Source organism: Staurois parvus, unplaced genomic scaffold (assembly GCF_062004578.1).
Source record: "Staurois parvus isolate SC_StPar_1 unplaced genomic scaffold, SC_StPar_1.0 ptg002113l, whole genome shotgun sequence".
NCBI lineage: Eukaryota > Metazoa > Chordata > Amphibia > Anura > Ranidae > Staurois > Staurois parvus.
The window spans coordinates 1,024,780-1,049,592 of record NW_028319909.1 but is presented as its reverse complement, the minus strand read 5'-3'; the positions used below and the strand labels follow the sequence as shown (position 1 = coordinate 1,049,592).

General features: G+C 44.0%; 1 protein-coding gene across 1 annotated transcript; it reads right to left on the bottom strand.

The window, feature by feature from the left end:
• Positions 1-11,836: 11,836 nt before the first annotated feature.
• On the bottom strand, positions 11,837-16,157 carry LOC149432693 (N-formyl peptide receptor 1-like). Its single transcript, XM_089664978.1, has 2 exons — positions 15,998-16,157; positions 11,837-15,028 (listed from the first exon to the last, which is right to left on the bottom strand). Exon 2 carries the CDS (start codon positions 15,016-15,018, stop codon positions 13,924-13,926), a length of 1,095 nt encoding a protein of 364 aa, XP_089521104.1. The 5' UTR covers positions 15,019-15,028; positions 15,998-16,157; the 3' UTR covers positions 11,837-13,923.
• Between the last annotated feature and the right edge of the window lie 8,656 nt (positions 16,158-24,813).

Here is a 24,813-nt window from a genome sequence, read left to right as displayed (position 1 = left end):
AGGGGGATATGATCACCATGTATAATACATAAGGGGGATATGATCTCCATGTATAATACATAAGGGGGGTATGATCTCCATGTATAATACATAAGGGGGGTATGATCTCCATGTATAATACATAAGGGGGGTATGATCTCCATGTATAATACATAAGGGGGGATATGATCTCCATGTATAATACATAAGGGGGATATGATCTCCATGTATAATACATAAGGGGGGATATGATCTCCATGTATAATACATAAGGGGGATATGATCTCCATGTATAATACATAAGGGGGATATGATCTCCATGTATAATACATAAGGGGGATATGATCTCCATGTATAATACATAAGGGGGGTATGATCTCCATGTATAATACATAAGGGGGGATATGATCTCCATGTATAATACATAAGGGGGGTATGATCTCCATGTATAATACTTAAGGGAGGATATGATCTCCATGTATAATACATAAGGGGGGATATGATATTATAGTATAACATTCCTGTATCAAACCATTTCATAAAGAAAACTAACAAAAAAAACATTGTATAAATGATAACATACAAATATATAGCATTATTTTCAATGGTCAGCATTCGGAACATATGTTCTACCCAACCATCTAGAATAGAATCTGAAATATATTTGGAGACCGTCTAGGAAAAAGAATTGAGTAAATCAGTCCATGTAAATCCATTTTTGACCCTTACCTACCTTACTCACATAGACCGGTCTTTCAAAGATGTGACAAGTTGCCCAGTTTATAAATTGCGTGTGGCTGAAACTGCTTCTGATGTTAGCTTTGGGGCTTGGCTGTCTTCTTCTATGATCTTGAAGATGATCAACAGCCTTAGCAACGTCTTCCCTTAGCATTGTTTATACTGTATCATTTTGTCACATCTTGTAAAGATATGTAAGTATTAGAGATGAGCGAATTATTCAAAAATTCGGTTTGGCTGATTCGCCGAATTCGCCGATTAAATTCGCTTCGTGCCGAATATATTCGCTGCGAATTTAACTTATAAAAAGGGTGTTTCTAGGCTTCAGAGAGCCTTTATATTAGTGCAGAACACTGTACCTTTAATTTAAATGCCCTTGGAGTCTGCTGGGGAAGAGAAATAATACTGTCAGTCAGTATGACATGCAGATGAGTGCCGTCGATCTTAGAATCACCGCACACTTCACTCATTTGGGCAGTCACGGGGCCAAAACCAGAGTGTGGAGCCACAGTGTGGCGGTGGAGGCAGCAGCAATGGGAGGCCATACAGCACCCTATGACAAAATGGAACCCACCAGCAGTGTGAGGAGACCTGAAAGTGGCACATGGCAGAGTGTGGCGATGGAGACAGCAGCAATGGGAGGCCGTACAGGGACCCATGAGACACTCTGGACCTGGCAGCAGCATGAGGAGGCGGTACAGGGGCCCATGACACACTCTGGACCTGGCAGCAGCATGAGGAGGCGGTACAGGGGCCCATGACAGATTACGGGCCTGGCAGCAGCATGAGGAGTCGGTACGGGGGCCCATGGCAGATTACGGACCTGGCAGCAGCATGAGGAGGCGGTACAGGGACCCATGGCAGAGTGGCGGAGCGTAAGCAGCTAAAATTGAAGGCCATACAGAGGCCTATGTTAAAAAGTCCCCCCAGCAGCAGCGTGGGGAGACGACTATCAAGAGTCCAATGGCAGAGTGGCGGAGCAGAAGCAGCTTCAATTGAAGGCCATACACAGGCCTAGGTTAAAAAGCGGAAGCCGTCAGCAGCGTGAGCAGACGACAGAGACACATGGCGCAGGGTGGCGGTGGAGGCAGCAGCAATGGAAGGCCATACAGCACCCTATCACAAAATGGAACCCACCAAGAGTGTAAGGAGACCTGAAAGTGGCACATGGCGCAGGGTGGCGGTGGAGGCAGCAGTATTCGGAAGACATACACAGGACTAGTTTAAAAAGCGGAAGCCGTCAGCAGCGTGAGCAGACGACAGAGGCACATGGCGCAGGGTGGCGGTGGAGGCAGCAGTATTTGGAAGCCATACACAGGCCTAGGTTTAAAACTGGAACCCAGCAGCGGGAGCAGACGACAAAGACGCACATGGCAGAGGATGGATCTGGCAGCAGTATGAGAAGGCGGTACAGGGGCCCGTGGCACAGTGTGGTGATGGGGGCTACAGCAACTGGATGCCAGAAAGTGGCCGATAGGGCTATATACTGCATGACTACATAGGTGGTTTTTATAGTACTTTATTTTGGCCTCCCTCTCAGCAGGTGTGAAAAAGGCCACCATTTTTGAACGGTAGCGACGGTCCAACAAGGTGGACAGCCAAAAGTCATCCCTCTGTCTGATGGTTATTATTCGGCTGTCGCTACGCAAGCAACCGAGCATGCTATGGGCCATTTGTGCCAAGGAATGCGAGGGACTCCCTGCCTCCATCTCCACAGCATACTGCCACGGTGCGTCTGGGTCCTCTGTCTCCTCCTCCTCCTCCTCTACCAGATGCTCCTGCTCCTCCACTCCTGTTCGCTGAGTGGAAAAACCACCCATTTCACTCAATAATTCCTGAGCACCAATGTCCTCCTCTACCTCCTCCTCTTCTTCCTGTCCTGCCCCCACAGGGGTCATGTGGCGTTGAGATCTGTGTGCCACGTCTACCGCACCCTGACCAGCCATTGTTAACAGCATTTGTTCCAGGACGTGCAACAGAGGAATGACGTCGTTCATCCCATAGTCCTGCCGACTCACGAATAGCGTGGCCTCCTCAAAGGGCCTGAGCAAGCGGCAGGTGTCACGCATGAGCTGCCAATGGCTGACATCGAAGTTACACAGGGGAGTACCTTTATCCGCTTGTAACATCAGGAAATCGGTGATGGCCTTTCGCTGTTCGTAAAGGCGGTCTAACATATGTAGGGTTGAATTCCACCTTGTTGCAACGTCGCAGATCAGGCGATGCTGTGGAATTCTGTTCTGCCGCTGCAGCTCAAGGAGGGTGTGCTTTGCGTTGTAGGAATGGCTGAAATGCATGCAAAGTTTACGTGACATTTTAAGGATGTCTTGCAGTGGGATGGTGGATTTTAGGAACCGCTTGACAACCAGATTGAACACGTGAGCCATGCATGGCGCATGGCACAACCTTCCTTGACGCAGAGCAGACACCATGTTCTTTCCGTTGTCGGTCAACATGGTTCCGATTTTCAGTTTGCGCGGAGACAGCCATCTGTCGATTTCTCTGTTCATTACACTCAGAAGTTCCTCCCCTGTGTGACTACGTTCGCCAAGGCATACCAGGTGCAGCACAGCGTGACACCGTTGCGCCCTGCACATGTGATATGCCGGTCGGGTAATGGGACTTGGCACGGGGGTGGCGGCTGAGGACACGGCGGAAGAAGAGGTGGTAGAGGCGGACATCTTTTGTGGACCAAGGACGTGCAAACGTGGAGGCAAAAGCGGCGTGACCTGTCCAAGTTGCTGGTGCGGCTGTGCCGGCACCACGTTCACTCAGTGGGCCGTAAATGACATGTACTGTCCCTGACCGTAGTTACAGCTCCACACGTTGGCGCTGCCGTGCACTTTGGCAGAGACCGACATGCTCAAAGACTGGCCCACCATCTCTTCTACATGTGAATGCAGGGCTGGCACTGCCTTTTTGGCGAAGAAATGCTGGCTTGGCACTCTCCACCGCGGCTCGGCACAAGCCATCATTTCTCGGAAAGGTGCTGAGTCCACCACTTGGAAAGGGAGGGACTGCAGCACCAGCAACTTGGACAGGAGGACGTTCAGCTTCTGCACCGTCGGGTGCGTGCTCGCAAACTGTTGTCTCTTGGAAACGGATTCCAAGAAAGACTGCTGACGGAATCCGTGAAGAGGAGTAGCAGGAGAAGGAGCATCTGAACGAGCGGAAGATGCCAACGAGCGACAACTCCCCTCAGCAGAGGTGTTGGAGCCTTGACTGGCTGATAGAGGGCGATTGACGTCGGGTGACGGAGCAAGTAACGGAGCGGGTGATGGAGCAGGGGCTGGGGCAGGCAGAACCGCCGTATCTTTATCACGGTTTTCCCAGGCCACCGAATGGCGACGCTGCATATGCTGACGCAACGCTGTAGTCCCAACATTGGCCCCCTGGCCACGCTTGACTTTCTGGCCACATAGTCGACATACGGCTACGTTTACTTCCTCGGGAGGCGTGACGAAAAATTGCCACACCGCCGAGTAGGAAACTTTGCCCCCGCTACTCCTCACTGGCTGACTGCTACTGCCTCCGTGCACACCGGCACCACTACTGGCCGTGGTGGTAGGCTGCAGTGGAGCTGGTGCTCTACTCCGTGGCCGTTTGCCTCCACTGACACTGCTGCGACCCTGCTGCCTCCTGGGCAACCCACCGACTGTTTTGCTCGCTGGCAAGCTGGCACCCTCTTCTCCTGATGATGCGGAAGCAATAGCCTGATGACGACGAGGCTGCCAAGTGCGATCAGCCTCATCATCATCAATTAGGGTCTCCGCGTCACTACTAGCCCCCTCGGCTGCGTGTGGGTCAGGAGACAGACCTGTCTCTAGACCGGCTACCGAGCCACTCTCCTCGCCAGTACTTGTTCGCCTGGCTGCTGAAGAGGCGGATGTCTCCCCCCGTTCCTGACCGCCCTCTGTTAGCTCTTCCTCACTGTACAGTGGGGCTGAGCCCACAGCATGCGATACTTCGCTTGGTGAGGGAACACCAAAGGACAGGGGCAGGTCGAGGACACGTGATTTCAGTGGGCTTGCTCCCGGGCCATGCCAACTAACGGTTGTGTCTGACGTACCCACCGACCGTTGGCTGTAGGTGTCAGAGGTGACCTGGGAAGAGGAAGACGACCGAGTCAACCAATCGATGACGGCAGGGTTGTCGGTGGAGACACGACCGCTGGATGACACCGGGAGCACTGGCCTCTGGCTGCGACTAGTGCTGCCTCGACCCCTTCCTCTGCTGCCACGTCTGCTCGCTCCTGAAACATTGCCTCCTCTGCCACTCCTCTGCGTGTTGTCTGACATACTCTTTAATTCAATAAGCACCCCAAAAATAAAACCGGATTTAACTCTTTGAACGTACAATAGTGGTTGTGAAGCAGAAAGTCAGTTTATTTAGCACAATCGGTCAATTGCAGCTTGCCGTTGGCTGTAAACTGTACGTTTATGTCACTGGAATGCACTAATCACCCAAAAAATATTACCGCCACCCGGCGTGTAAATGGATCTAACTCTTTGAACGTACAATAGTGGTTGTGAAGCAGAAAGTCAGTTTATTTAGCACAATCGGTCAATTGCAGCTTGCCGTTGGCTGGAAACTGTACGTTTCTGTCACTGGAATGCACTAATCACCCAAAAAATATTACCGCCAGCCGGCGTGTAAATGGATTTAACTCTTTGAACGTACAATAGTGGTTGTGAAGCAGAAAGTCAGTTTATTTAGCACAATTGGTCAATTGCAGCTTGCCGTTGGCTGGAAACTGTACGTTTCTGTCACTGGAATGCACTAATCACCCAAAAAATATTACCGCCACCCGGCGTGTAAATGGATCTAACTCTTTGAACGTACAATGGTGGTTGTGAAGCAGAAAGTCAGTTTATTTAGCACAATCGGTCAATTGCAGCTTGCCGTTGGCTGGAAACTGTACGTTTATGTCACTGGAATGCACTAATCACCCAAAAAATATTACCGCCACCCGGCGTGTAAATGGATCTAACTCTTTGAACGTACAATGGTGGTTGTGAAGCAGAAAGTCAGTTTATTTAGCACAATCGGTCAATTGCAGCTTGCCGTTGGCTGGAAACTGTACGTTTCTGTCACTGGAATGCACTAATCACCCAAAAAATATTACCGCCAGCCGGCGTGTAAATGGATTTAACTCTTTGAACGTACAATAGTGGTTGTGAAGCAGAAAGTCAGTTTATTTAGCACAATCGGTCAATTGCAGCTTGCCGTTGGCTGGAAACTGTACGTTTATGTCACTGGAATGCACTAATCACCCAAAAAATATTACCGCCAGCCGGCGTGTAAATGGATCTAACTCTTTGAACGTACAATAGTGGTTGTGAAGCAGAAAGTCAGTTTATTTTGCACAATCGGCAAACTGCAGCACCAACTGTGCACGACAGCAACCAAAAAAAAAAAATGGTGTATGTCACTTTAAATTTTCGATTCTTTGATAGCTGTGGCCCTGAGTAACGATTCTGTGTCCCTGAGTAACAATTCTGTGTCCCTGAGTAACGATTCTGTGTCCCTGAGTAACGATTCTGTGTCCCTGAGTAACGATTCTGTGTCCCTGAGTAACGATTCTGTGGCCCTAAAGTCTCTGTGGCCCTAACTCTGTCCCTTAATACAGACAGGTCTGTCTCTCTTGAATGACCGGAGGCTAATGGAGAATTCTAAGATGGCCGCGATTTATAGCTCCACCATTACACAGTGCTGGCTGGCTGCTGATTGGCTAATGCGATCACATGTCATGATTCATGACTCATGAATGCATTATGGGTCAGCGCGCCTTGTCTGCGCGCCTTCCCAGAGATCCCCGCCCCATCTTCTCTGTCCATTTTCTCCTATCGCCACACATGTCGCCGCCATTTTTGGGAAAATTCGATTCGTGCATCCGAAGTTTGCTAATCTTCGGATTCGTCGCGAATCGAATTTTTCCAAATCTTCGGAACGAATTCCACTTCGTCATGTTCGATTCGCTCATCTCTAGTAAGTATATCAGTGTATTGCTATCTGTTATGAGGGAAGACTTCACATGAAGAACACGCGATCCACATCATGCTATGATCATACAATAAGATTGCATAGCAAATGGAAAATATTTCTGGTAACTTTACATTTTAATTGTTTATACTTACAGTGGTTGTAAAGGCTGAAGGTGCATTCTATGCATGAAGGTAAAAAACCTTCTGTGTCTAGCCGTGCCCCCCAGCCCGCTTAATACTTACCTGAGACTCATTACGATCCAGCTATGTGAATGACAGCCTTGGCTGTCCCGAGTCTCTGCCTCCTCATTGGCTGAGACAGCAAGGGGGGGGGGGCTTGGCTCAGACAGCAAGGGAGGGGGGGCATTGGCTCAGACAGCAAGGGAGGGGGGGCATTGGCACAGACAGCAAGGGAAGGGGGCATTGGCTCAGACAGCAAAGGAGGGGGGCATTGGCTCAGACAGCAAGGGAGGGGGGGCATTGGCTCAGACAGCAAGGGAGGGGGCATTGGCTCAGACAGCAAGAGAGGGGGGGCATTGGCTCAGACAGAAAGGGAGGGAAGCATTGGCTCAGACAGCAAGGGAGGGGGGCATTGGCTCAGACAGAAAGGGAGGGGGGCATTGGCTCAGACAGCAAGGGGGGGGGCATTGGCTCAGACAGCAAGGGAGGGGGGCATTGGCTCAGACAACAAGAGAGGGGGGGCATTGGCTCAGACAGCAAGGGAGGGGGGCATTGGCTCAGACAGCAAGGGAGGGGGGCATTGGCTCAGACAGCAAGGGAGGGGGGCATTGGCTCAGACAGCAAGAGAGGGGGGGCATTGGCTCAGACAGCAAGGGAGGGGGGCATTGGCTCAGACAGCAAGGGAGGGGGGCATTGGCTTAGACAGCAAGGGAGGGGGGCATTGGCTCAGACAGCAAGAGGGGGGGGGGCATTGGCTCAGACAGCAAGAGGGGGGGGGGCATTGGCTCCTTCTGCTGTCAATCGCAGCCAGTTAGCCAATGAGGAGAGAGGGGACGGGGCCAAGCCATGGCTCCATGTGTGAATGGACACATGCAGCGGCGGGTGCCCCCATAGCAAGCTGCTTGACGCCCAACAGGCAGGAGGAGCCAGGAGAGCCTGCAGGAGGATCCAGGCTGCTCTGTACAAAACCACTGCAAACAGTAGGTATGTATAGACATGTTTGTTATTTTCCAAAAAAAAAAAAAACCTTTAGGATTACTTTAAAGCTGAATACCAGGACTATATAAAATCCAACCATGCAATCCCATATGGAAGAAAAATATATCTGAAATATATTTTAAAAATATCCTTCCCAAATATATTGATATATATTTGAAATGCTACAATTTTGACCATATTCAATATATTACAATAAATATATATATATTTATTTCAGGTACTTATATATCGCTGTCAATTTACACAGCGCTTTACACATATATTGTACATTCACATCAGTCCCTAATCCTCAAGGGGTGTACAATCTAAGGTCCCTAACTCACATTCATATACTAGGGCCAATTTAGACAGCAGCCAATTCGCCTACCAGCATGTCTTTGGAGTACCCGGAGGAAACCCACGCAGGCACAGGGAGAACATGCAAACTCCAGGCAGGGGGTGCCGTGGCTGGGATTTGAACCAACGACCCGAGTACTGCCAGGTGGTACCAATGCTAACCATTTAGCCACTGTGCTGCCCATATATATAAATATATATATAAATATATATATATATATACTGCATGTTGAAATGCATTTTTATTACAAAATATATGAAAAATATTTTTAAAAATACATTTCAAATATACTGTATGTCTTTAATAATACGAATCTACATTTTTGGAATGCATTTACAAATATATGTAAAAATACATTACTTTTTTTATATGTTAAAAAAAATCTGAAGAATATATTTAAAAAATAGATATTTTTAAAAATATATATATTTTTTAAATATATTCTTCAGATTTTTTTTATAGCAATATATTTGGGAAGAATACTTTTTAAAATATATGTCAAATGAGCTCTGAGGAAGAAGGTACGACCTTCGAAACGCGTCAGCTGTACTGAGTGTCTACCCCCATGATGGGATTCGTGCTGGCCTCTTGTCTCTGAAGTCCCTTGGAGGACTTACATGCCTGTTTTTATTCGCAGTTTGTGAGTACCATTCTTTTACTAATAAATTTTGGTTACTAAGGTAATGCGCAAGGTTGGTGCGCTTCTTGTTTTTTTTTTTTTCACTTTGAAATATATTTTTCTTCCATGTGGGATGGGCTCCCCTTCGCTGCATGGGTTAAATGCTCATTTTGTCTAGTTGGGTTGGAATAACTACAGAAGAGTTAGCGCTCTTCTACACTCTCTGATGTCCTTGGCATGTGGACGGGCTCTCACAGTCCCCACATACAGTCCCAGACCATTGTAATGAATGAAGGATATCATCCTGGATATCAACCTCCTATGATTTAAGGTTCATTCAATGCAGTGAGCGTAACACCATAATTGTGGGTGAATGGCACAGCACCACCGAATTTAAGAAGATTGTTGACACATTCGTGGTGGACTCTTATGGAATGATATGTGGACTGTTATATTAACCACTTCCAGTCCGGACACTTTCCCCCCCTTCCTGACCAGGGCAATTTTCAGCTTTCAGCGCTATCACACTTTGAATGACAATTGCGCGGTCATGCAATACTGTACCCATATGAAGTTTTTACCATTTTTTTGAGACAGATAAAGCTTTATTTTGGTGGTATTTGTTCACTGCTGGGATTTTTATTTTTTTTGCTATGTAAATGAAAATGTCCAAAAATTTAAAAAAAAAAAGTGTTTTTCTTATAAAATTTTGCAAATAATCTTTCATCATAAATCTTGACCAAAATTTATTCCGTTATATTTTTAGTAAAAAAAAATAAGGCAAATTAGTTTTTAACCAAAAATTATAATTTTTAAACATTATTTTTACATTTCTATTTTATTTTTTTATATTATTATTTATGGGTTTTTTTTTTTTTACATACTGTCACCCTAGCAGTACAGTGTCACCATGGTGACACTGTACTACTTGTTGGGGTGATGAAGATTTTTTTTTTTTTTTTTTTTACAGTGATTGCTTTTACACCCATATAGGATGTAAAAGCAATAATTTCTCTTTCTCTCTGTCTGCATTCTTGCAGCCATTGAGAAATACTGAGTGAGCTGTGATTGGTCACAGCTTGTCACATTGTACAAGGCTGTTGTGACTAGCCCTGTACCATGTGACCTCTGTGATCATTCACAGATTTCACACGTAGTAAGCAATGATGTCAGAAGTGACATCTTGCTTACTACTTTGCATGTGATCACTGATTGGCCAATCAGTGATCACATGATCGGGACCTCGTACAGAGGTCCCGTCCGACGATTGGTGTTTCACTGTGTCCGGAGGACACAGAGGGCACCAGATCACGGTGCTGCGCGCTCCCAAGGAGCGCGCACAGCTAGAGAAGGCGGGTGCCGTTTATGAACGGCAACCCGCCCCTGGAGTGCCACCGCCCTGCCGTTTATAAACAGCAGGCGGACGGCAAGAGGTTAATAAGAATTTTGGGGTCAATATTTACATTACACATATACTACTGTGCAAAAGTTTTAGGCAGGTGTGGAAAAATGCTATAAATTAAGAATGCTTAAAGAAATAGAAGTGTCCATAGTTTATTATTATCAATTAACAAAATGGAAAGTAAATGAACAGAAGAGAAATCCAAATCAAATCAATATATGGCGTGACCCCCCACCCCCATTGCCTTCAAAAAAGCACCAATGCTTCTAGGCAGACTTTCATACAGTTTTTGAAGGAACTCTGCAAAGGATTGTTGCAAACATCTTGGAGAACTATTGGCAAATGTCTGTGTAACTTGCGAGCCAGTCTGTATCCACCAAATATTAACCTCTCAAAACCAAGGGAATGGACACTGACCGTCCAAAATATATATAGGATCGCAAACACTCAACACAACACTACCTGGGTGTCCAAAAAGTCATAAATATATAATGTGTTGCGCTCCCAGTGACAATATCTTTGATGTATATATCTAATTAACCTTGCTATGCAAAATGATTTTCAGGTATTAAAAAATATGCAAAATCAAACTATGTGAGTGATTTAAAAAAAAATATAAACCACTATAAAACTATATAATTTATATACACTATAGTGGTTTATATTTTTTTTAAATCACTCACATAGTTTGATTTTGCATATTTTTTAATACCTGAAAATCATTTTGCATAGCAAGGTTAATTAGATATATACATCAAAGATATTGTCACTGGGAGCGCAACACATTATATATTTATGACATCTTGGAGAACTAACCACAGATCTTCTGTGGATTTAGGCTGCCTCAAATCCTTCTGTCTCTTCATGACTCCAGGTTGTTGAGATCAGGGCTCTGTGGGAGCCAAACCATCACTTCCTTGTTCTTCTTGATACTGAAGATAATTCTTAATGACATGGGCTGCATTCAAAAAAACAAGTCCTGTGGTGATACCAAAAAAGATTTGCCAGTGCTTTTCACTACACCTCTCAACAATTATTCCAGGGGTGTATTTACCACAAGGCAAACAAGGCATTTGCCTAGGGCGGCATTTTTCAAGGGGGGCAGCACTGCCCCTTGGAAGAAGGGATGGAAGAAGGGACAAGCGTGGCATGAGGACCTGTTGGGTTCCGAGAGAGGTTGCGGGTTTCATGATAGTGTATGCACAGCCCGACTCTCGTTCCCGGGGATGTCCGGAGCTGTGAAGGTGAGTGTCTCTCTCTCTTGTCATGGGGGATGGTGGCTGGTGTATGGGGGGCAGTGGTAGCGGAAAGCTCTCTCGGGTGGGAGTCAAGGGTGTTGTTGGTCAATGTCAGGCTCTCTCTGAGGGAGGCGCTGATTTTTGTGTTGCCTAGGGCAGCACAAAACCTAAATACACCACTGAGCAAGTATATAATAAAATAACTTACATATATCAATTGTATTACACATTACTGAGTAAGGTCACATAAAGACCTATTCCAGGTCACAAAAGCCATTTGACCTATTAAGAACTTGTCTCCACAGAATGTAAATGTTGATACATTTAGGAGGAAAAAGAAAAATTTAATACTGCCGGAGATAAGTTGCAGTTGGTATTTATTGTATATAGGCAGAGCTTTTATGATTTGCATGGCCTTTATGTCATTTTACTCGGAAATTTGTAATAAAAATTATAAATGTTTTTTATGAAAAAAAATAAATAAATGTGCCAGTAATGTCTAATAGAATCTTTTTTTTTTTTTGGTTAAAGCTTGGTATACATGAGGCACCATAGTGACCTTTATTTGCCATCCAACTATGTACGAAAGAAAAATTCCTATTTATTTAAATTTCTTTTACTTTTGCAGTTGAACTGAACACAGGTCAAACTGTAGCTGCTGACTTTTAAAAAACAGCCACTTACCTGTCCCTCGGTCCCGCGGTGTGTCCCCCGCAGCCTGTTTTACCAGCCGTCTTCTCTCCCTGGGCGCCGGCATCTTCATTGTAGGCAACCGGCTGTGACAGCTTGCGGCTTCTGCGCTTTCTGAATGGTCCTGTAGTCTTCTGGGACCTGTCACTTGTCCCAAAAGACTACAGGGAGGGAGGAAGGGAGGACACCTTCCACTTCCGATCGACTAGGCGATCGGAGCGGAAGTGGGAGCGGGTACCTGTCAAATTACCCGCCCCCCAAAGGTGCCAATCCTTAATGAGGAGTGGGGGACCACTGATAAATTCACGTTCAGGAGCCCCTGAACTCTCCCTAATGTTTTCCTATGTGTCCATATATACATCGTCGTTTTCAGTTGTTTACAGGCATTTGAGTTTACAGTCGTTATTTTGACTTGCGTTCAGCAGTTGATTTTATCAGCGTTTCAAACGCAAAATGCGGCTAAACACGGCAAATCGCGTTTATAAGCATTTGCTTTTTAAAATTTTTTTTAACTCTTCCAGTTCCCGATGCTGTCCAGAGCCTTTTTTCATCATGAAAAACGCATGCAAAGCGTTTTCAAGGTGCTCAGATGGACAAAACACTGGACACAGGATGTTCCTACCAAGCTTGTCACACATTGTAATGACCATTCACACCTCAGACCTCTCCCACCCTTGGAAACAAAAGAGATGTTAATGACCATTCACACCTCAGACCTCTCCCACCCTTGCAAACAAAAGATATGTTAATGACCATTCACACCTCAGACCTCTCCCACCCTTGGAAACAAAAGATATGTTAATGACCATTCACACCTCAGACCTCTTCCCACCCTTGGAAACACAAGATATGTTAATGACCATTCACACCTCAAAGTCCTCATGAAGACCCCCTGCCAGGTGACCTTAATGATCCCTCCACCAGACACCTTTCCCATCCTTGGAAACAAAAGAAATGTTAATGAGCAACTCACACCTAGCTAATCTCAACACATACTGCTGTCTCTGCTTCTACTCTCTGTATTTCTCTGAAACAGTCTGAAATAGTTAATAATTTACCACTTTTCAGTGCATTCTGGGCATTTTGTGCATTCTGGGCATAGCTTAAAAAAAGCTTCTAAACGCAAACACTCATAAACGCGTCTAAACAGACGTTTTTTAACCTGTGTTTTCCAGCAGTCAGTTTCCATCGTTCAGAAGTGTCCTATGTACATGGGGCCTTAAAGTGGAACTTCCCCTTTTGGGTGGAACTCTGCTTTAGTATATCAGTCCTAGAAAAGCATCACAAAGCTTAAACAACTAATCTATTGTGTTATAAAGCGTAAAAAATGTTTTTACAAAGTGAACATTTCCTATTCCTTTAGTAAATCCACCCCAATATGTAACACTTTTATTATATAATCATAAATCCCTAGCGCCAAATAAATATATCATATTATGTGTACCAAAATTAATTTTCAAGCTGCTTTACATAAGTGCAATGTACACCAAACTATATGAAAACATTCAAACATCGCAAATAATGAAATCATATATAAATCATAAAAATATATCAAAATAAAAATTCATAAAAATTAATAGAAATAGTCCCACTCAAAAAATGTGAAAAATTGTGAACAAAACAAATTCTGTAAAATAACCACAAATGCCAAAAATATAAATCCTTTTTCCAATTTATTGGAATGTAAGATCGCTTTTCTGAGTTTATTAGTCATTGTTCCATTTTTGTTTTTTTTTTACCAATGGGAAGCAGGAAACTCACTCTAAGCTACGTGTGGTTAGTTCAACTCTTGTTTTGTTACAAGTATCTTCATCTGGGATGACGTCAGGCCGTTCACTGAAAAGGTGTTCCAATCTAGCTGGCATGGACTTTGTAAAGCCTTTCTTAAAATCTTGGGAACAGAAAACATAGACAAGAGGATTGATGCAGCTGTTGAAATAAGCCAAGCAGACGCAAATTTCAGAGATGATCATGTTAGCTTTCCAGTATTTGATGTTGTAGGGAACAAATGGCCACGTATTGTAGGGAAACCAACAGACGAAGAAGCAAAGCACGATGACAATGATGACTTTTAAATGTCTTCGCGAACTTTTTGGTCTTTTAAGAGATCTGACTTTGCAAGCAATCAGAATATAGGAGATGGTAATTATGAAAAATGGTACTGAAAACATGCATACATTTTGGATGATGAACATCTTATCAACCTTTCGATAATCCATTTCCTCTTTAAGCCATGCCTCATACTTAGGAAAACAGTCCGAGTTGTCTTCATAGGTGTATTTGCGCACCACGTGTGGCACGCTGCTCAACAGACAAAGCAGCCAAATAAACGCTGATACTATGCTGGCCAGTCTACGTGTCCTGTGCGTTCGACTCCAAAATGGCCACATGATGGAGACACACCGGTCAACACTGATGACAGTCAAAAAATAGACACTGGAAAACATATTGATGAGCATCACGGTCATGGCAAGCTTGCACAGATCTCTGTCAGAATATGTTTCCCAAAACATAGCCCAATGCGAAATCCGGAGAGGAAGGGCAAGGTTGCAGATGAGATCGGCAATGGCCAAGTTGAGGAACCAAACAGAACTGACGGTCTTCATCTTGAAGCTGGCAACCCAGATGACTAGACCATTTCCCATGACTCCGACAATCAATGTAATGCTGTAGCAAACAATGGATAGAATCTGTATAAATGTGTAGGCTTTGTTTATCGATGTAAGAAACCCAAGGAGCTCAACAAGGTCTGAATAGTCTGTTTGATTTGTTGCCTCAGAAGAGTCTGAAAAATCGATTACATATGATGACTCATCAGAGCTATCCAAGGAGTCGTCAGAAAAAGTTGCCATGTTTTCTTTGCTGAAAAAAGATATACATGTATGAGGAGACAGTTGTACGTTTGTATGTACATCAGCTGTTTTCTTTTTCTCTTTTTCTTTCTCTCTCCCTTTCTTTCTTTCTTTCTTTTTCTTTCTTTCTTTCTTTCTTTCTTTCTTCCTTTCTTTCTTTCTTCCTTCCTTCCTTCCTTTCTTTCTTTCTTTCTTTCTCTCTTTCTTTATCTCCTTCTTTCTCTCGCTCTCCCTCTCTCTGTCTCTCCCCTTCTCTCCCTCTCTCTCCCTCTCCATCTCCCTCTGTCTCCCCCTCTCTCTTTCTTTCTTTCTTGCTTTCTCTCTCTCTTTCTTTTTCTTTCTCTCCCTCTCCCCTCTCTCTCTCTTTCTTTCTTTCTTTCTTCCTTTCTCTCGCTCTGCTGAAAAAAGATATACATTTATGAGGAGACAGTTGTACGTTTGTATGTCCATCAGCTGTTTTCTTTTTCTCTTTTTCTCTCTCTCTCCCTTTCTTTCTTTCTTTCTTTCTTTCTTTCTTTCTTTCTTTCTTTCTTTCCTTCTTTCTTTCTCTCTCTCACCCCCTCCCTTCTTTCTCTCTTTCTTTCTTTCTTTCTTTCTTTCTTTCTTTCTTTCTTTCTTTCTTTCTTTCTTTCTCTCTTTCTTTCTTTCTCTCTTTCTTTCTTTCTCTCTTTCTCTCTTTCTTTCTTTCTTTCTTTCTTTCTTTCTTTCTTTCTTTCTTTCTTTCTATCTATCTATCTATCTATCTATCTATCTATCTATCTTTCTTTCTATCTATCTTTCTATCCTTTTTGAGGCTACATGAGCAGTTTCATTATCTGTCTAATGATTCCTTTTCTTCTTTTTAATTAATTAAAAAATTAGATTTCACCAAAGATAATAACAAGGGGTCTTGTTCTAGTAAACAGCAAATAACATTTGAATATGATTTCAGTAGGAACATAATATACTATGGACCCAATTTTAAAATCCCATACCATACCTTCCAATGGACTGTCTATTGGGCTTCTCCTCACTGTGAACGCGACAATGAAGAACGATTTTCCCTATGCTCTATTCTCTATATATTGTGGAGTTTTATGTAATCTTGAAAGCTGATGTGTCATTGCACTGTTATCACTTTCAACCGATTTGTTTAAAAGCCAAAAGTAAAAGGAAACACACGGGACACAGAGGAGATTTTTGATAAGGGCTACATAGATGGAACTGTTTGAAAAAAAAAAAAAAAAAAAAAAAAGGACATTGGGTTTAATATTTCAGAACACAGTGCAAGAATTTTCACATTTTAAATCTGAATTTAAAGCAGATTTTAAAAACAAAAATTAATGCGTTCCCTGCATTAAGGCAAAAAATGTCCTGTCAGTTGTTTCGCCATTTTGTCTCCTTTTATATTTGCCCAGGTCCTACCTCAGTCCAGCACTGTGTCCATCTACAGTGGCTCTGGTCTCTCTCTCCTGATGAACTTAAAGCGGAGTTCCACCTAAAAAAAATAAAAATAAAAGTCAGCAGCTACAAGAACTGTAGCTGCTGACTTTTAAAATACAACCACTTGCCTGTCCCTTGGTCCAGTGGAGTCCTCACCACAGCTGGTTTCACCGGCCGTCTTCTCTCCCCGGTGCCGGCATCTTCAGTGTGGGCACCTGGCTGTGATTGCTTGCAGCTTCACAGCTGGGTGCCCACTGCGCATGCGCGAGAAGTGCTGCGCTTTATGAATGGCACCGTAGTCTTCTGCGACCTGTCACATGTCCCAGAAGACTACGGGAAGGGGGGCGGAGGACAACATCTGCTTCTGACCGCCCAGGCGATCGCAGCGGAAGTGGGAGTGGATACTTGTCAAATTTGGGTATCCGCTCCCCCCTGCTCCCCAAAGGTGCCAATCCTTAATGGGGAGCGTGGGACAAAGGCTTAAAGTGAAAATTCCCCTTTAGGGTGGAGCTCCACGTTCACTGGCCGTCTTCTCTCCCCGGCACCGGCATCTTCAGTGTGGGCACCCGGCTGTGACAGCTTGAGGCTTCACAGCCGGGTGCCCACTGCGCATGCGCGAGAAGCTGTGCACTTTGTGAATGGCCATGTAGTCTTCTGAGCCCTGTCATGTGTCCCAGAACACTACGGGGAGGGAGGACAACTTCCGCTTCCGACCACCCAGGCGATTGCAGTGGAAGTGGGAGCAGGTACTTATCAAATTCAGGTACTCACTCCCCAAAGGTGCCAATCCTTAATGGGGAGCGGAGGACAAAGGCTTAAAGCGGAACTTCCCCTTTTGGGTGGAGCTCCGCTTTAAAGACTGAAGCAGGATCCATTAGCTCTGAATGGCATAGTATGAATTCGGGGGGAAAGTCCATGCTTGTTTTTTTTTGTGTTTTTTGAGGGGTTCCCCCATTAACATCTATATCAGAGCCTCATCTATACCTGATCTGGATGGCTGCACCGTTCACCAACAGATCAATGCTGCCGGGAGTTGTCATTTTACTGGCATTCCCCAAGCTTGCAATTTAAATCAATTTTGCATTTTTATTCTTTCACTTTAAGCATTCCTAAAATTGCTGCTCCCTACCAAATAAAGTTTTTACATTTAAAAAAAAAAAGGTTTTGCTTTGGTGCCCCCAGGGTAGTTTCCATCCGCCCGTGCCTTTTTGTTCGACAATCCCCAGCATATTAGTCTTGATTATTACTGCTTTTTTTTTTTTTTTATTCAACTCCCATTGATTTAAAGGGGTTTGGATTCAGCCCAGAACATTAGTTATTACATAGCTACATAGTTAGTCTGGCTGAAAAAAGACAAAAGTTTACCCAGTTCGCCATAGAAAAAAAAAGTTATAATCCTACACCCACAGTTGATCCAGAGGAAGGCAAAAAAAAAAAAATGACGGAAAATGCCTAACTAAACCCCAATACATTTGGTTCATCATTAGCGTTAGGTCTAGTTTTTAGGGGTTATGTGCTGGTTAGGTGCTCACTCTTAAGGGGAATTGGGGGTTAAGGGGTAAGAGCTGAATCTAGTGGTTGTAAACCCTTACATATACCCAAGCAGGGGCGGACTGATAACTCATGGGGCCACAGTTCCCCACTCCTGGTCTAGGGGTATTCTCTTTGATGCCTTATTAGAAAATTTGAACTTGGATGGGTGCAGGGTGACCATGTGATACTCCAGGACAGGGGTGGACTGACAACTCATGTGGCCCCCGGGCAATAGGGGATCATGGGGCCCCTGTGTCCTTGCCCAAACTCAAAAAAGCCTATGAAAAAGGTACCAGGGGCATCTCATGGGGCCCCCTACTGACCCCGGGCCCTCGGACAGTTCCTGAGTTTCCAAATGGTCAGTCCGCCCCTGTACCCAAGTTAAGTGACTGGCCTCGTGTAATACTACGAGATGAAAAAAATCCTCCTACGTACGTTGTACCTGTTTATCTGCTTTCGTCTTTTCTTGACGTCCATTCAAAGTGCTGAATTTATAAAGGTTGTCTGAGAGCTCAGGAAAGAGGGGGTGGAGAGCAGTGCAGAGCTCACTGAGGCGGGACACCTACCACATACACATACACACAGCTCATAGAGCTGAGCCTGTCAATCTGCTGGAGGTCGTACTCCTCCTTCCTTTTTTTTTGTTTGTTTTTGGTGTGGCAGTGGATAGCTGCTTTTAGTTTGAGTTACTATCAGTGTTATACTAATGTTTTTTGTCATTTAAGTGCCATTGATAGCCTCTGCATGTGCACACCTTTTGCTCTGTTGGTGTTAAGGCACTGTCTTTTCTAATTATTTATTTTTATTTTTTTTATGTGCAATTGATAGCCCCTGCTTAGGCATGATTTGTTGCTCCTGTGTTAAACTGTTTTAAAATTAATAAAAACCATTGAAATACAATCTGCTGGAGGTCTCTCCCCTGTCACCATTTTTCTCCTGGTGTCAGGAAAACTTGTCAGAAGTGATTCATATAGATAGCAAAGGAAGGACGCAGCGGACAGGAAGTACACTATAGATGGATATGCTTTGCTCATTATTCATGTTTGAGGTTTACAACTACTTTAAATGTTAAAGCTTAAAGTGCAGCTCCACCAGGGGTGGACTGACAACTCATGGGGCCCCCGGGCAATAGGGGATCATGGGGCCCTTGTGTCCTTGCCCAAACTCAAAAAAGCCTATGAAAAAGGTACCAGGGGCATCTCTTGGGGCCCCCTACTGACCCCGGGCCCTCGGGCAGTGCCCGTGTTTCCAAATGGTCAGTCCGCCCCTGAGCTCCACCCAAAAGGGGAAGTTCCGCTTTAAGGACTGCTCCCCCACTCCCCATTAAGGATTGGTACCTTCAGGCTCAATCGCCTAGGTGAACGGAAACGGAAGGTGTCCTCCCTCCCTGTAGTCTTTTGGGACACATGACAGGTGCCAGAAGACTACAGGACCATTCATGAAGCGCAGCGCTACTCACGCATGCGCAGTGGGCACCCGGCTGTGAAGCCGCAAGCTGTCACAGCCAGGGGCCCACACTAAAGATACAGGCCTCCTGGAATACAGGACGGCTGGTGAAACGGGCTGCTGGGGACACACCACGGGACCGAGGGACAGGTAAGTGGCTGTTTTTTTAAAAGTCAGCAGCTATAGTTTTTGTAGCTGCTGACTTATTTTTTGACAGGGTGAATGGAACTCCGCTTTAACTCAGGGCTGGAGAAAAGGCTACCCTTGCAGTGGGGCCCCCAAGGTTAAATATTGGCCTTGTCTAGGGGGGGTAGGAAATGATGAAATATTCACCATATTGCTCACTCTCCTATGCTTCTCCTCTTTCAAAACCCAGTCCCTGAAGTAGCTCCTCTTTACTGCCCAACTAGTTGTAGCTCTGCAATGTAAGGGGGAACCCCCCATTATGGTGGAAGCCTTCTTTACCGCTGTTTATACTTTCTGAAATGTCTATATTCCCCATATTCACATTTTGCCATCGTGAACGGATGATGTTGTTCATCTTTTGAATAGCAGTTACAAGATAAACATCAAAAAACTGCTCTTAGATTAAACCTTCTGATATTTTAACAGAATCTTGAGGGTTGGATCTCATGCAATGTTTATCTTTCGGCCCATCTTCTGTTTTTTTTCCATCAGTGCTTTAGAAAAAAACTCATGTTCTTTATGTTCTTTTAAATTCTAAACCTGCTTCCAGTATATATGGAATTGTTTAATTTTCTTTTCACGCAGGCCGTGCATTGTCAAAGAACATTTTCAAAATGCAAAGTGACCCGTCACTATGTTCAAGCAGAGGTTTAGTACTTACCTTTCTGATGGAGGCAAACCTTTGCTGTCTAGTGAAGCTATGAGCTCTGCTGGTATCTGGAACTTCTGAATGTGTCATGGTAGCCCACTGGGCAATGTGGTTCTTCCTACCGGAGCAATGTCCATGCCGTGTACTGTACATATCGCCCAGTAGGAGACCAGGTACCACACACCCAGACGTGTTGGATACAGGGGCGGACTGACCATTTGGAAACTCGGGCACTGCCGGAGAGCCCGGGGTCAGTAGGGGGCCCCATGAGATGCCCCTGGTACCTTTTTTCATAGGCTTTTTTGAGTTTGGGCAAGCACACAGGGGCCCCATGATCCCCTATTGCCCGGGGGCCCCATGAGTTGTCAGTCCGCCCCTGGTTGGATACCAACAGTACCTGCAGTTATGTAGCCTCCCTAGCAGTCTGATTATGTCCATATTTCTGTGCTCAAAGTGGTACATTTTTTTGCATGGAAATATGTATTTTTTTTATTGTAGGCCTGTAATTCTTAGGAATAACTCACTGAAATCTGTCCGAACAAGAGTCTAGTAAACATCCCGGGAATGATAAAATTTGAAACACGAAATCATAAATTATAATTTAATAAATAATCATAAAAAATAATAATATAATAATAATACATTTAATTCAATAATATAATCAAACCAAAAACACTGAAATTAGTAATATAGCGCCAAGTTCGCACATCGCTGAGCAAAGTCGCAGAACCGTTTTCAGTGTCTGATGAGGAATTTCCCCCACGAATCATTATCACTCAATTCTGCAAGTGGTTCTGATTTACTATCGCTGTTCTCTAGCCGATCTAAAACCGCTTTTGACCTAAAGGGACGCTTTTTGGACGCCATGGACGTTTCTCAGTTTCCAGGCAGAAAGAACAGTAATAATGCAGGCAGGGTGCCGGACAAAGCACTCGGGACAAAATGTATGTGAAATGGTTTGATACAGGAATGTTATACTATGTGATTTTAGTGTATTTAGTGAATGTCACTTTTTCACATTTTTAAATTTGCCGCCAATTCCGTCCCCCGTACGTCCCGACGCTCGCAGGGAACGGAACCCAGAAGACAGATGCTGGCATCAGCTGGAGGACATTGCCGGGGACACTGCAGGGGGGACATTGCGGGAGCGCAGGACAAGGTAAGAGAAGAAGGGATCCCGGAGCAACTCTGCAGGGTATTCCCGAGTGTAGCTCGGGGTTACCGCTTTTGGTGCTGAAACTTTACCCCAAACTACACTCGGGAATACCGCCAGGGAGGTTAAGAAAGTGAAGTTTTGACTCATAACCCATTGGAAAAGTATGTGTAAGGGAATTCCTAGAAGGCAATTGGCGCATAGATATGCGCACGCGCACAGCACCGCTAATAGAAATGTGCATAGGCGCATCACTCATAGAAATCAGCATGCATGTATTCCTGCGCACATGTGTGCGTGCACGTGGGAGTGCGCCTACAGTCTCTGGTGCCAGATAGGCTATTTAAAGGAAGCTCTTGCTCACTGTCAGTGTTGACTCCTATATGGAAGAAAAATATATTTGAAATATATTTTAAAAATATTCTTCCCAAATATATTGACATTTATTTGAAATGCTACAATTTTGGCCATATTCAATATAATTTAAAAATATATTTATATATATATATATATATATATGTGTGTGTGTGTGTGTGTGTGTGTATATATATGTACAGTTGCAAGAAAAAGTATGTGAACCCCTTGGGATTACGTTGAGTTTTGCATGAATTGAGCATAAAATGTGCTCTGAACGTCATCTAAGTCACAACAATAGAAGAACACAGTCTGCTGAACATAATACTACACAAACATTAGATGTTGCCATGGTTTAATTGCACATAACATGTAAACATTCACAGTGCAGGGAGGAAAAAGTATGTGAGGCCCTAGTTTAATGACTTCTCCCAGAGCTCATTGGAGCCAGGAGTGAGCCCACCTTGACTCCAATCAGTGTGATGATATTGAATGTGTTGCTGACAGCTGTCCTGCCCTTAAAAAACACACACCTGTTTTGGGTTTACTGGTTTCAAGAAGCACTGTCTGATGTGAACCATGCCTTGCAGAAAAGAGCTCTCAGAAGACATACGATCAAGAATTGTTGACTTGCATGAAGCTGGAAAGGGTTACAAAAGTATCTCCAAAAGCCTTGATGTTCATGTGTCCACGGTAAGACAGACTGTCTACAAATGGAGAAAGTTTAGCACTGTTGCTACTCTCCCTAGGCGTGGTCGTCCTGTAAAAATGACTGCAAGAGCACAGCGCAGAATGCTGCATGAGGTAAAGAAGAATCCCAGAGTGTCAGCTAAAGACCTACAGAAATCTCTGGCACATGCTAACATTTTTGTTGACACATCTACAATAAGGAAAACATTAAACAAGAATGGAGTACATGGGAGGACACCACGGAGGAAGCCATTGCTGTCCAAAAAGAAGATTGCAGCACGTTTGAAGTTTGCAAAAGAGCACCTGGATGTTCCACAGCACTACTGGCAAAATATACTGTGGACAGATGAAACCAAGATTGAGTTGTTTGGGAAGAACACACAACACTATGTGTGGAGAAAAAAAGGCCCAGCACACCAACATCAAAACCTCATCCCCACTGTAAAACATGGCGGAGGGAGCATCATGGTTTGGGGCTGCTTTGCTGCCTCAGGGCCTGGACGGATTGTTGTCATTGATGGGAAAATGAATTCCAGAGTTTATCAAGACATTTTGCAGGAAAACGTACGACCATCTGTCCGCCAACTGAAGCTCCGCAGAGGATGGGTGATGCAACAGGACAATGACCCAAAGCATACAAGTACTTCAACAAAACAATGGCTGCAACAGCACAGATTACGCCTTCTGGAGTGGCCCAGTCAGAGTCCTGATCTCAACCTGATTGAAATGCTGTGGCATGACCTTAAGAGAGCGATTCACACCAGACATCCCAAGAATATTGCTACACTGAAACAGTTTTGTGAAGAGGAGTGGTCCAAAATGACTCCAGATCGTTGTGCAGGTCTGATCTGCAACTACAGGAAACGTTTGGTTGAGGTTATTGCTGCCAAAGGAGGGTCAACCAGTTATTAAGTCCAAAGGTTCACATACTTTTTCCTCCCTGCACTGTGAATGTTTACATGTTATGTGCAATTAAACCATGGCAACATCTAATGTTTGTGTAGTATTATGTTCAGCAGACTGTGTTCTTCTATTGTTGTGACTTGATGTTCAGAGCACATTTTATGCCCAATTCATGCAAAACTCCACGTAATCCCAAGGGGTTCACATACTTTTTCTTGCAACTGTATATATATATATATATATATATATATATATATATATATATAGTAGGTTGAAATGCATTTTTATTACAAAATATATGAAAAAGTCATTTTAACATATATTTTTACATATATTTGTAGATTTGCATTTTTAAAGACATACAGTATATTTGAAATGTATTGAAATATATTAAAAATATTTTTCATACATTGTGTAATAAAAATGCATTTCAACATGCAGTATATATGAATATAAATATATATATCTATATATATCTATATATATATATAGATATATATATATATATATACACATATATTTGAAATGCTACAATTATGACTAAATTTAATATAAAAAAAAATATATATATATATATATATATAAAATTTGGCCAAAATTATATATGTCAATATATTTTGGAAGAATATTTTTCAAATGTTTTTCAAATATATTTTTCTTCCATGTGGGCTGGTCTTCAGCTTACCTGTGTCCTGAGTGTATTCTGTATATGATGTCCTTTGATGACCTGGCTTGTTACTAAACTGATCCTGAATTCTGTTTGTACCTTTTCCACATCCATTCCTGACCTTGGCCTCACTCTTGACCACGCTTTTTCCTGCGCTTTGGTACCTCATTGCCTGCCTACTGCTGACCTCGGCTACCCCGTGACCTCGCTCCTGCTTCTGACTTGGGTCTGCTTTGGATGTCCTTCAAACCCATTCCAGTCATCACAGTGTGTTCCTGCCTAAAGCCTGTTGAGATCTTCAACAAGCCACGCTTCCAGAACCTGCAGTACCACCGGAGTGTCCCTTTAACCTTGGCGGGTCCTCAGCATGCATCACATCCTCCTGACTCCTCCAGCTGGAAGTTCTGCTATCAACACCTGCTGGCACTGGTGTTCCTCCTCTCTCTTGGCACCATCTGTTCCACCTTCAGTGGTGCCTGGGCTGGAGATACACGAGAGCCTGACCTCGTCAATTCAGCCTCCTACCAGGTACGGGACAGTATGTAAAATGCTATTCTATATTCTGATTCTGTATTTTTTTTTTTCAATTGCAGTGACAGGGTATCTTTAACACCTTCACACCGACGTCACACAAATATGCGGCCTCACAGAACTGGGCTTTTTTCTGTGCGACCACATATTTGCATACCTGTCTTTGTGCTGGGATCGCGCTGCACATTTCAACAAACAGTATGTATATATATATATATATATATATATATATATATATATTGAATATGGCCAAAATTGTAG